Source organism: Schistocerca piceifrons, chromosome 3 (assembly GCF_021461385.2).
Source record: "Schistocerca piceifrons isolate TAMUIC-IGC-003096 chromosome 3, iqSchPice1.1, whole genome shotgun sequence".
NCBI classification, from domain to species: Eukaryota; Metazoa; Arthropoda; class Insecta; order Orthoptera; family Acrididae; genus Schistocerca; species Schistocerca piceifrons.
In genome coordinates, this window is record NC_060140.1 from 638567772 (window position 1) to 638581695 (window position 13924).

The window sequence follows — 13924 nt, forward strand, 5'->3', positions numbered from 1 at the left end:
GTCACTGTCACTGCTGCAAAACGTGCACTATGTTCCCTACTACCACCACCATTTACCCAATAAGTGGCAAAACATATACTATCAAAGGGAGAGTCACCTGTGAAATGACACGTCATGTAACCGCTATGTTAACCCTGTTCAGTGTTTCCATTGGTATGACTACCATCGAGTTATCAGTTAGGAAAAATGGGCATAGACAGAGGATGTATATTGCCACTAAACAATATCCTGTTGACAGTTTTGACCTTGGTGTCTGTTTCATCATATCTACCATCTGAATCCTTGCCCCAGACACCAGTTTTCCAGAATTCTGCAGGTGGGAACTGGCGTTACAAAAAGTCCTTGGTTCTCACCACCCATCTGGCCTTTACATTAATTTTGTTGATCTCAGCATTTTTTCTTGGTAACTGCTCCTTTCTTCACCCCCTTTCAGTTTTCTATATTTTTTTTTGTTTTCAGACCTGTCTATTGTTCCCTGCCCTGTACCTCCCCCACATACAACACACTTAGTGTTTCACTCCTATAAACTCTTGCATGATGTTTTGATTATTACCCTATCTTCCACCTTTGAGTTCTCAGGTTCTCAAATCAACAATCAGTGTTTCTTTCTCATCCAGTCTGGTAAGTCTCTTTTGACCCAGGATTCTGGACAACTTTTCTGAACTCCTCCCATTGCCTAAATCTTGCCAATCCTTTTTCTTCATCCTCTTCCTTCCTCTTCAACCCTTCTACCAGAAGAAGGAGCCACTGGCTCTGAAAGCTTGCACAGTTTGTTTAGCTTTCGGTATGTTCTCTCCTGCCATTACTTGATAATGCCCTCACATTGCCAATCGGATGAAGGCTACTCCTCAGCAATTTGCTTGGGAAACATTGCAACATCTTCTGCACAGAAAATGCCCAGGATTGCTGTCAGATGGAATCATTCTGTTGGACAATAATGCCTGCCCTATCGCTTTCAATTGAATGAAGGCTTGGTTGGGAAACACTGCAACATCCTCCGTACAACCCAGATCTTTCACAGTGTGGTTTTCACATCTCTCACACTGCCGCCAATTGAACAAAGGCTACTCTTCAGCAATTTGGTTGGGAAACACTGCAACATCCTCTACACAGCCTGGATCTTTCACCACCTGATTTTCACATCTTTGGCAGTCTGGAGAAAGACATACAAGGAAACCGGTTTCAGATGGGTGATGAAGTGCAAGAATAGTTGTGGTTGTGGATCCGTCAGCAGCTGACCGTTTTACAAAACTTCCCCCCCCCCCCCCCCCCCAGTGGGACAAATGTGTGGATGCATATGATGGTTACTTTTGAATGGAACCATTCCGTGCACCGATGTGGAAAGTGTGCAGTTTTCATTTGATTGCCCCCTCACATTAATGCTCACAAAATTTTGTAAGTGAACTTGTAATTGGCAGTCTAGGTAAAGCAACTTTTCTGATATCCAAACTGTGATTTACAGAGGATATTATTGTTTTTCAGGTGGGATGATATTCTAGAATACATCACCTCACCTTCTCAAAAGCTTTGGAAACAAAATCAGTGGTGACACTGGTTGGTAGTTGTTCATATTTCTCCTATCATCTTTCTTATAGAGGTTTTTAACAATAGGATATTTAAATCTCTCTGGGAAAATTCCTTGAGTAAGTGATGCATTACATGTTTCAGATGAAACAGATATTATTATATGGGAACAAATCTTTAGTACTCTGATGGAAATACCATCAAATCCATATGAATTTTTTTATATTTTTTGAGAGGATGTATAATTTTCTTAATTTCAGATGATTTTATGAGTTGATTTTTCAAGGTACTGCTGTGACTTTGCTCTTGAACTGTTGGTCTCTATATTTCCTACTACATTTAAGAATTGATTATTAAACACATGTGCTACCTCTGACTCATCATTTATAGCCCTCCCATTCAAATCAATAGTGATATTATCCTGTGATCTGGTCAGTTGTCCTGTCTTTCACTTCATTACATTTCAGCCTTAAGTTTGTTGCTGGAATTATTGATTTTTGACAAAATGCCATTTTGAGTAGATTTTGTAGTGTGCAACTGCTGCAGGATCTTTACTTGTTCTTGCCAAGAATTACATTTTCCTTTTTATTTCAAAAGATACTTTGATCTCTCAAATAATCCAGGGTTTTCTATGTGGCTTTTGATGTCATTTCTGTTTAGCTTATGCAGATATTTATTTTCAAATAATGATATGATTTATCATGGAATAGATTAAATTTTATGTCAGGATTTGGTTCATTATAAATTCCATCCCAAGGCATCTGTTGTAAACAAATCTTAAAAATGTTTGTCCAGGTATCGTTAGTTGTTCTAACTGATTTCCACTGAGGAGTATCTATACCTTAAGGCACTATTTTATTCATCCTAACTAACTGTGCACCATGGTCAGAGAGAGCACTTGTTACTTGGTATACAGTTATTTTATTGCTGTGGGCTCTATCAAAGAAAACATTGTCAATTATGATCCTGCTGTCTTTTTCCACCCGTGTTAGAAAGTTAATTAGTGAGATCAAATTGTAGGATCCAAATAAGATTTTTATAGGTCATTTTTCCTATCAAAATCCTTTAGAAAATCTACACTGAAATCATAAAATACTATTGAATGCTTGCTACTGTCTGACAGATAGCACAGTAAGGAATCCATATGCTACACAAACAGTTCCAAATTTCCTATTCAGGATCTCTATACAGTTACAATTATAAGTGAAGTACTTTTCAGTGTTAATTCATAAGCACACATTTCCATGAGCTGATCACAACAAAACCTACTTGTTTTCTCATATTAGTCCTACATGAGCATGATGCAAGAGTGTAATCTTTTATATTGAGTCTCTAACCCTATGGTTATGTGGTGCACAGATAGGCACAGTGTGTCTATCTTCCCAGAGCTCTCCAAATTTCTCTTACATGTAAGAATTTCTTCTACCTTATTATTCAGTCCTCTAATATCCTCACAGATAAGCTAACCTTACTTTTTCTGTGTTCTTCTCTGTAGCTGAGTGGGCAGCATAGTTAGCTACCATATGAAGGACCTGGGTTCAATTCCTGGTACAGCTAAGGGTCTTTCCACAGTAGGAGGACTGGGGAGCACTCAGCCTCATGATGCCAACTGAGGGCCTACTTGACTAAGAAGTAGCGAATCCATAGTCTGGAAAGTCTGCAAAACAGCTGGGAGAGAGCTGTGCTGACCACATGCTGCCCCCCCCCCCCCCAAAAAAAAAAAAAAAAAAAATAGCACATCTACATGTCATTGCAAGACAGAGGATGACACAATGGCCAGTAGGCATCTCTTGGGCCTTCACTGCCTTGCAAGTAGCTCATTACTTCTCTTTGCACTCTTACGCATTTTGTGGGGCTCTTCTTTTGTTTTCATTTCTTTCACTATTAAACGCTTGCTGCTGTCTGGCAGACAGCATACTTAGGAATCCACGTGCCTTGTATATGGATCAAAATTTCCCAGTGGGGATCTCTGTTCAGCTACAGTTGTAAGTGCACTATTCTTCAGTGTTAATTCACAAGCACGCACTTCTATATTCTGATCGTAAAAGAGGTACCCTCTGGCATGAGTAACTACACGGATCTTGCTTTGTGTAATGGTGGCCCCACACCCCCATACATTTTCTGCAAGACTCTCAGCCAAACTATATTTCCATCTTTTATTCAGGTATAAGCTGTGTCTAGTATATACCTATCTCTGAACTGCAGTAACCGGCATGGCACTCACATAAGAGTTCGTTTCAGTCAGCAGTAACCTGCCCAACTCTGTTTTCACATAGCTCATAGCAGTGTTAAACCAGGTCTTAGCATGATGCTGTACGACAGCTACAAAACTCATATGTGTGTCTGAAGTTTCTATTCCTATCCCATTCAGATCTCCAGGATGTTTCCTGCTCCAGATACTGTCATCACTTGATCCTCTTTATCAAAATCCTTACGAAAGTTATCTATGTCATTTGTCACCTGGCTAGCATTAGCACTTTGTTTCACAATACTTGTGACCTGGTCTGCTGTTCCTAAATTGTCCTGTACCACCTGGCCTACACCCCTGTCATGGCTACTACCTAATCTCTTTTGTTACTGACCTACACAGAGTTTCTTTGTTAGAAGTCTGCTGGACCCTACTGTGATTTACAGCTGGATAAGGTTCTTCCTCTCCTATTTCAGGTAACAAATCAAGCTTATTAGATGCTATAAGCTTACATGTAGTTGAAGAGCTGTTCCCCTTTCACACATTGTTTGTTACCTCTACCCAGTTCCCACAGTCTGTTTACCCTTTATCTAGTTCATATTTCATGTAATGTAATTCAATATGAAGGGCAGAAATCTTTGCCTCCTGTTCAGTGATTAACTTGTCTTTCTCCACTACAATTCTCCCCAGTGGAATTCCAACCCACAATTTACATGTACCATTCCCTGTCTGACTACACTATGGCAACACCCAAACTTATCACACATTATAATTCAGACTAAACACTTTCAAATATAACTTGATCACCTAATACACTCTACACTTCACAGATTTTTGTTACTTATGAACTGCAAAAACAAGGCCTACAGCTTAGCACCTCAGGTGCATGATGCAACATAAGATGTTAGTTATTGCCACTTACAATAAGAACTTAGTATTCACTTAACTGCAGGATGTATTAATTAACTTATTCATAATGAATGTAACTTTTATATATAGTTTTTATGAATATTACTTGATGCTAGACAATGTTTACAATTGGTAAACTGTGGCCTGTTATGCATGATGAGATTTTATGTGATAATATAAATACAAAACCTCAGATCATGAAATCTTCAATTACCCAGATGAAGGATATATAAAGGAACAAACTTACATTCAAAATATGCTTCAAGCAATCACTTTTCCCTATAAAAATTGTTTATTTTCCGCTAGTAGTGTAGAGGCAGCTACTGTGTGCACTACTACCCCTAATCAAGACACATAAAACATATCACAGCACTCCCAGATTTCAGGAGAATATACTCATTTTCCAGGGAGGAAAGCGGAGTTAACCGAGGAAGCCTGGACACAGGAACAGGGTGCACCAAACCTAGGCTGGGACAGACCCACCTTGCATAAGGAAGGACAGGAGAAAATTAATTTTAACTTTCCATTATGAGATCATTCGAGTTTGCATTAATGAAACACAAGAAAGTGGATTGGCTGTGTCCATTTCAAAGAAAGCATCCTAGAATTTACCTTAACCAATTTAGAAAACCATGAGAACCTCAAAACTGAGTGGCCAGATGACGACTGGAGCCCTGGTTCAGATTGTTAACAGTAGTGCCAACTCTCTCAGTTGAGAAACATGGGAAACAAATCTCTTTTTATTCCAAAATTCAACTCAATCAAAAATATTGAAGTCCATATAGGAGAATCCATTCTCATAAAGTGAATTAATCTTTTTCTGCATAAATAGATAAACGTGTAATGTCAGAAAGAATTAATAGTTGTTCTTATAAAAGGTTAATACAGACAACAATACTGTGGAAACCATTCAAAATAATAACATTCCCTCATTTATTATGCCACAATATTTCAAGATATTCGGTTCATCAAGTCTCACAGAGGAAGACATATGACTTACCGGTCCAAAGCTGTCATATTCAGTAGAAGACAATGAATTACGTTGTAGGTTGCTTTGATATGTAGATTCATCAGCAGAGTTATCACTATCTGCATCTTGTGCCAGAACATGACCAAGCGGTGCTGTAGTCTCCACCAAAACCATCACACTGACCCTTAGTGGGAAGAGGCCACAGAGTGTAAGCAAGTGTCCTTTCTCTATGTGATTTGGAGATGCATAGAGTCTGAAATATTACCTGTTGCATTATTAATTGCCGACATTTTGCATGTGACATATTTCAGTTAAAGAAGAAGAAAGAAAAACAGACATAAACTGATACAAAACGAGTTGTGATGTGCTGTGCATATTACATGTACTTAAAGCACTAACTCCTCCTCACTAATACATCATTTTTCATATATTTCAATATGAATATCCTATTATTATTTTTTATCCATCCCATTAAAGTATTCTTATTTAAAAGATATTCTCTAGACACATGAAGATCCATAACAGTTTGTACGTTTCTGTTTATGTCAGTGTATATTCTTAATATATGTGATAAGTTATAACAAACCATATGAGTTCTGTGAATGTGAGCTGTCAGAACCATTCACAAACTTACGGTAAATTTCTAGAATATTTCTAATTTTGTTGTCTGCATAAGTTGAATGGAAGAGAGCCACAAAAATAAGATGAAAAGTCACAACAAAACATTAATTTCCTCATCTGTTAACTGTTTAAGTTCTCATACAGTTGATGTAATCAAAGATTCATGGGGAAACTTTACACGACATGGCAGGATACACACTATTTCCACATAATCAAGTGAAAACAAAGTAGCCTGTCTGCCAGCTGATTCACATAAACAGATTTTCAAAATGTAATAGGCACTAGAAACTGAGCAAACTGCAGTTCCTTTGTCTCAAACATAAGAGAAGAAAGGGTTGAAAGAATTGATAATTTATTAATATTAGGCAAGGAAGCCACAAGAACCCTATGCCACTGACAAAAACAGTAGAACAGAATACATCAAACTTGAAAATTACCGCCACTGTTTGTCATTTAATCTGTTCTTTGACTCATCAACAAAGCCTCAGGGTTCCAAACTCCTTATATCTTGTCAAATTATACCTACTCTATTTATCTGAGAGAAGGAGCCAGAGATTTTACAACTCAGTAGGCCTTTCAGCTATAGACATCTGAACTCTCCTGGCATATGGCAGCTACAGATTTTGTCTATGTTTATTGAGCTACATCTTTATTTTAAACATTTCTTGATCATAGATTCTTACATGAAAGTAAAAGTTTCATTGAGCTGATAGTGATGAAATGCATATCTTGCTGCTTAGCACTGTATTATTTATACAGAAAATTTGATGCACTATGTTAAATTTATCAGGACATGAATGATGCTTTGAAGGTGTGACACAGTTATCATAGTACCACTTAGAGGTTCCATTCATTAGCTACTACCAAACACTGTCCTACATTGTATCACTTCCCAGGATCTCTCTCTCTCTCTCTCTCTCTCTCTCTCTCTCTCTCTCTCTCTCTGTGTGTGTGTGTGTGTGTGTGTGTGTGTGTGTGTGTGTGTGTGTGTGTGTAACATGCAGGCCCTGGAGAAGTTGAGAAGAAACATCATGTACTGTAATCCATAGATATCGACTCTTCATGTTATGCACATGCAATATTAAAGAATATATTTTGGAATAAGAAGTATTCTTAAAGAAATATATGATCCTCTGTGGATTAAATTATTCAAGATGACACCAACTGTGATTGGATGTAATTGTTCTGTGAGTCAGGTCTCCTGATTATTTTAGTGACCATTGGATTACTTCTATTACTCTGTACTACACTGTGTAGTTAACACATCATCCTCTTGTAATATCTGTCAGATGCAAGAAAACTACCTGACACCTTATAACAAAATCTTTAAACAGTTAAAGAAAGACCACTCTGACACTCAAAATATGGAACTTACTCTTAAGTCATAGGCACTACAAAACAGATAAAAACATTATAAATCTATACAACCAAAAATGTCAGTATTCCTATGGGCATAGGTTCTCTAACATATGGGATTGCAAATATATTACATTCAAAGTGAGTTGCTAGTCAGTTATATTTTCATTGATTTTCCTGCTGAAACCAAAACTTACAAGTTTAACATCTATTGTTCTATTACACCAGTTTTAAAAACAATTTTCTTTACTTACGCAAGTATTTCTTGAGGTTCAAGTATCAATTCTGACTGTTGACTGTTAGTAACAGTGGAAACATTCAATGCTGTGAAATAATGAGATCCTCTCTGGAAGAAAGAAGAATGTTTTATCAGTGAATTGTAAATGAAAAATGTACTTTAATATCTTTTTATTCTGAATCTTTGTTATAATTGCCTCAACTTCTATTAGATGTTATACTCTAGGATTACATCCTTCATATTTTTTCTGATTACGCATGATAACATTTGGTCACAGTGTTGTTATAATATTTGGTAGTAATAATATCTTTAATTTTTAAAAATTATTATCAGTGCTGATTTTCTGGAAAAAAATTAAGTGATACTCTGTGACCTGTGCCAATGCCTAACACTTACAAATTACTGCTGTAAGAAATTATAACACACTTTTAATGAGTACCTTAACGTAATCAACTAGTCCAGATTTATATATATCTGGAATTAATGTTAAAACAGGTACTTTGCAGATGAACCTGGTTGTTTAGAGCAGGTTCCTAATCAGCATCAGAATATCACTATCAGGTTTCTCATGCTTCTGTGCCATGATTTTGCTGTCTATAGTCAACTACCTTCCTTTCAGGAACCAGGTATCCACATAAAGAATTGGGTTATATGGTTGTAAAAGAGGTCCTACGAGTTGAAGAAAATCAAGTTTTCAACAGTCCTCAGTTGCAGTAATGCTTTTACTGCCATTGAACTAAATTAATTTGTTAAAACCCCTCTCACATTCAGTGGTGGATTTTGCTACACAATTAGCTGAGTTTATCAAAGGCAGTAGAGAAGCTGGATATTCCTTTTTTTTTTTCTAGGAACTCCCGAAAACCTCTGGTTACTATTTTTTCAGAAAATCTGAATCTTTGACATAATTTTTATGTTTTCCTGACAAGTTGATGCAGAACTGTCAGACAAATGTGACGGATGCAGTTTTTTAGTGCATGAATAAATATCATCACCATCACTTCATAGTCTACCACCCATTCACTTGCACAACCTTTCATAAAATGATGTTGGGTCAATGTGCTTGGTCCAACAATATATCTTTTTTCATTTCCTTCAACTGCATTTGTTCTTTTTCTCTTCAATCACTCTGAGTCTTTTTTTTTTTTTTTTTTTTTAAAAAAAAAAAAGAGTGATATTATGAGCCTGCAGCTCTAAACTGAGGTCAAACAACTACTACAGCAGTTCCCACATTAAATCCAGATCTAAAAATCCAAAATACAGTCAATACTGGTGAAGATCTCCATACATTTTCTTATCAGTGTTGTCTCTGGTCATATCACTCTTAGCACTACTAAAATGTGAAACTAGCACCTTATAATTTCTCCAAACAGCTGAAACATTTCAAAAGCTATAGAAAACCCACTGAGTACCCAAGACTGTGACACTTTTAAGGATTTGAGTTTCAAGTTCTTCTGCATGTCTTCTTAGTTCTCTGGTATTTTGTGGGGGAGATATTATTTGGTTCAGTCATATCAGGTAGCACTGTTTGAATATAAATAATCGGGGAGAAATCTGGCTGATTGTTAAACTTTCATCAAGAATCAAGGAAATTTTACTGATGATTCAATTATATTTTTGATGACTCTGACTTTTATTTCAGCAAACAGTTTGACTTAATATGTTGACACATGCAAACCAGGAAGAAAGAATACACCCATGTCCACTACATTTAATTTATGGACATCAATTTCTGACTTGAGATCATGTATCAGTGGATTCCTTTTGGCTACTTTGTAGGCAGCTCTGAAAACATTAGCTGTTATTGACTTCATCAGGTTACCCTCCATTCAAAGGCTGTTGCATGCAGTGACCATTATTTTAATTTGTAAAAATTTCAGCTATCAGTTGTCCTTTGGAATTTTTATTGGCAGATCTAGATTTCAACTATAAACTAGCCATTGTCAATGCACTATGACTTTTGGTTAATGCATGTAATGCCTGTTGGTCAGGCTTTGTCCACAGTTCATTGAATGAGTATTCAATAACCAACAGGCATTACATGCATTAACCAAAAATGATAGTGCATTGAGAATGGCTACCATATTTACTCGAATCTAAGCCGCACTCGAATCTAAGCCGCACCTGAAAAATGAGACTCGAAATTCAAGGGGAGAGAAAAGTTTTAGGCCGCATCTCCAAATCGAAACAAAGTTGGTCCATTGTAATATGAGACACAATTTAGGTCGAATGAATGACAATACAGCTACAGTAGTTTGTTTCGAGTCATAAGCTTAGCAGTTAAGCTTTACCAGGTAGCCATTGCTATGCGTCAGGTGTCCCATCCGTGTTATTAAGGGTACCCTTCCTTTTTCACGTGCTTTGTCTGGTTTGTATTGATTGCTTATTTTTCTTACACGCCGTTTTCTTTGTTATAGGTGTTTACGTCACTCTAAGCTGAAAATTCATTACTGTACTGTGACATGCATTCTTTGTCGCATTCTGATGGTGCGTGTTTACAGCCTGTCGCAGAGACTGCTATTTGTTGTTACTTACACTGCTGCTTTCTTTGATAATGATCAACAAGAACCAAATAATAGACTGCGTATGATGGAAGATGTTCTGAACGAGAGTTTAGCGAAGATTTTTCTCCGTTTGAGTATCTTTGCAGGCACCTCTTTAGTACATTACATTCTGCACAGAAATTAGAGTCATCTTAGATTTAAAAATCTTGTCAATTGCTGTGCTTAATTTCTGACTGTATCACTATTAGGCATAAGAATAATTCGAATATAAACATGACACGATATGTATGTTCTCCCACGTTTGCTGTTTGTCTCACTCTAGTTTCGTTGTTTATTAGGCAGACAGGACTTAAATGAGATAGCAGCAAACACGAAACAATACAAGGCAAAATGTTTATATTCTTATTATTCTTATGGTGAAGAGAATACTGCATGTGATTCACAATTCATAAAAGTTCCTATTAGCAACCATCTCTTCTCACAGGTAGGAAAAAATTCAGAACATCGAGTTGGGCATATTGACAAACATCCCGAACAGCCTTGCCAGTCGGATTTTCATAGTACATTGAAATGCTGTTACATTCAAAGATGAACAATACAGAATTTGTATTTACTTCGTTGGATAATGTATGAAAATGCAGTGGTCGAAACTCGAGGTGGAGAAAAAACTCGTCTCCCACCTTTTTTTTTCTTTAATTTATTTACTGATGCAGAGGATTTGGTGCCAGTATTTATCTTTGTGCCTACAAAACATGCCTGTGTAGCACTACATATATTCGATGGCAGAAGTTAGTTGTGGCGGCACCCACCAACATTTTTCAGAACTTCCGCTTGCTTTGCACTCAATTCTAAGCCGCAGGCGGTTTTTTGGATTACAAAAACCGGAAAAAAGTGCGGCTTAGATTCGAGTAAATACGGTAGTTTCTAGCTGAAATCTAGATCTGCCAATAAAAATTCCAAAGGATGACTGATAGCTGAAATATATTATTTACAAATGTTACTGACTTGTCATTCTCCAGTGCTTTAACACAGACTTTTTCCAAAGACTTTTCACTTACTGCAGATAATATTTTCAAAGCAGCTTTATGGGCTGAGCTTTCTTGATGTTTAATAATTTTTCTGGAGAGATGTCATCTGGTCTGTTTTACATGCTCCAAAGCATGACACAGAAATTTTTTATCACTGTTGTCAAATATTTATTCCTTGTTTACTTTTTCAGGCCCAAATTTTCCAATTTTCTTCTACTCTTGCATCCCAGTTTTTTTAATTTATTACCATCCAACACTCGTTCTTCTTACAGAAATCTTCTTTCCATTCTATTGTCCAATAATCTGGAAGATCATAATCAACTCTGTTTACAAAGATAGGTCCACATGTGAATGGCATATTTTCAGGACACATGATTTCATTTCCGCTCTTTTCCTTACTTTCATAACCTCTGCCATTTTCATCATCACCCTCAAACAAATTAACCTTTTTATTCACAGAAGATGAGAAATAGTGCATAAACTTACACCATGATTTGACTCTGCAACTCTAATAGAATTCAACACTTCACCTTAATCTCTTCAACACTGGAAATCAGAAGTGGAAAAACAACATTACGATATTACTGGATGACAAAATCTATTTTAAAAGCTGACTGCATAAGACTGTTATTTAATTCCATGACTCTTAACATACACATGTGGAGTGATTTGAGTAATATTGTAAAGGTCAATTAATATTGTAAAGTACAATATTCTAGTCATGTTTTCAAAGACTGTGAGATTGGCTGCCATGACACCTGAATGGAATATCAACATATTATGTACAAATGCCCCAGATACAGATGAAATATATTTTGCTAATATTGTCATTGATGTATAATTTTTCTGCCTTTAAATATAAATAAAATGTAGATTTTTCCCCCTCTGATGACTCAAAAAGTTAAAGGGGATCCATCTCCAAGTGTACCACTGGAAACTCAGCACTGGTGATTACTGCATGATAACCCTAAGGGAATAGAAATGAGATCCATTTATTGCTGGTGCTCTACTAACTAGAAGTAAAAAAATTTAAAACACTTATTGTATTTGCCCTGCTAACTTATTAAATGCTTATATAGTACTTGTAGTAAAAGTATACCATAAACATTGTGGTGCACAGTCCTCTTTCGTCTAAAAGACTTTGAAACACAACTTTTGATACCATTTTTTAAATTCATCAGTTCTACAACTGCTTGGATGCTATTGTGGCCTTCCTCATGATAATGTTTTATTCACTTATTGATTCAGTCAGTCATACATTCATTAACACCTCATTTTATATGTATTCCATCATGAAGGAGAGTCTTCAATAACATGAAATGAGTCAGTCGTATATTATCTGGCAGAAACAGAAGAATTTTAACAACCAGTAACAACTAGCCCTAATATTCTCCCACTGATAATTATGTGAATTAGTTCTAGATTACTTTATTGTATACATAAACAGAGAAGCAGGCATTTTCAAGAAATCTACTGCTCTGCCTTTTACACCATTCATCTGCTTTTTTCATCTAATAGTCCAAACTAGGTATAGTGGTAAATTTACATTTACACTGAATAGTATCAGTGGTCTATATACTCAAAAAGTTAAAGGCTGTTTAACAAGAACATTAGTGTTTAGAATTTACATCCCAAGCCCAAACATTCTGGTACATTATAAAATAAGTGATTAATTAGGTAATGTTGAGGTGTAACATATCTTTTGTAGAATGAGACATCCCACAATCTTGATATTCATTGGCCAATGAAAGATGTTCATGAGTTAAGGTAGTTAGTAAGTAGGAACCATCTGACTTTTGGGAGGTTTTTTGATGGTTTGTGCAAATCAAAATTGTAGGGATCCTGTACTGCTGGCAATGTGGGCCATGGACTGGCACTTCTACCTGCTGGGTGGAGTTGTTTGCTCCATGGGTCCATGAGGGAAAGGCATGGGGCACATGTGACTTTCATGACACCAATGAAATCATCATGGCATTGAGTTTAGATTTTATTGTACTATTGTTCACAGTCTTATAAGAGATGGATGCTTGACAACATCTAATTAGGGTACCCAGACGTCCTGTTTTTAATGGGACTTCCTTTTTCATTTTCCCACAAAATATTCAGTGAGGCCAAATGTCCTGATTATTCATAATTAGCAGTAACCTTGTCTACTGCAGAAACAACGGACAGATGTAACAGTGTTATACAGCTATCAGGGTTCAATTGTATTTGCTGTTACGAATCAGCTATTCACTGTTAGATGATACAAATTTGCAGTAGATGGAACTGACATGATCTCTTCAGACTGTTTCCGATAACAATGAGATGCAGACAGCAGCTTCAACATTTGGTTTGACAAGCTTGCTTTAGTGTGCTCTACTGTTTGTTGCTTGCTGTGTGTGAATCTAACTTGTGCCCATTAATTTGGGGAAAACAACATGCTCTTTCTTGAAAACCATGAAAGAAGAGTTCCCTTTCTTGAAGGAAACTATGAGTATGAAGGTAGAATGTACATTGAGTTGTTCAGTGTTTTTCCATTGAACATAGAGGATGTGGTGATATATCACAGCACATAGAGAAAAAGAAGCATCTCGTGGCAGTTACTGC

General features: G+C 36.5%; 1 protein-coding gene across 1 annotated transcript in view; it reads right to left on the minus strand.

The window, feature by feature from the left end:
* The window catches only part of LOC124789624 (serine/threonine-protein kinase Nek8-like), a 319457-nt gene that overhangs the window by 19014 nt on the left and 286519 nt on the right, over positions 1-13924 (minus strand). The window contains exons 20-21 of the mRNA XM_047257042.1: positions 7823-7914; positions 5622-5844 (exon numbers count right to left, since the gene is read on the minus strand). Of these exons, the coding sequence (XP_047112998.1) occupies positions 5622-5844; positions 7823-7914 (315 nt within the window). The remainder of the gene's footprint in view (positions 1-5621; positions 5845-7822; positions 7915-13924) is intronic.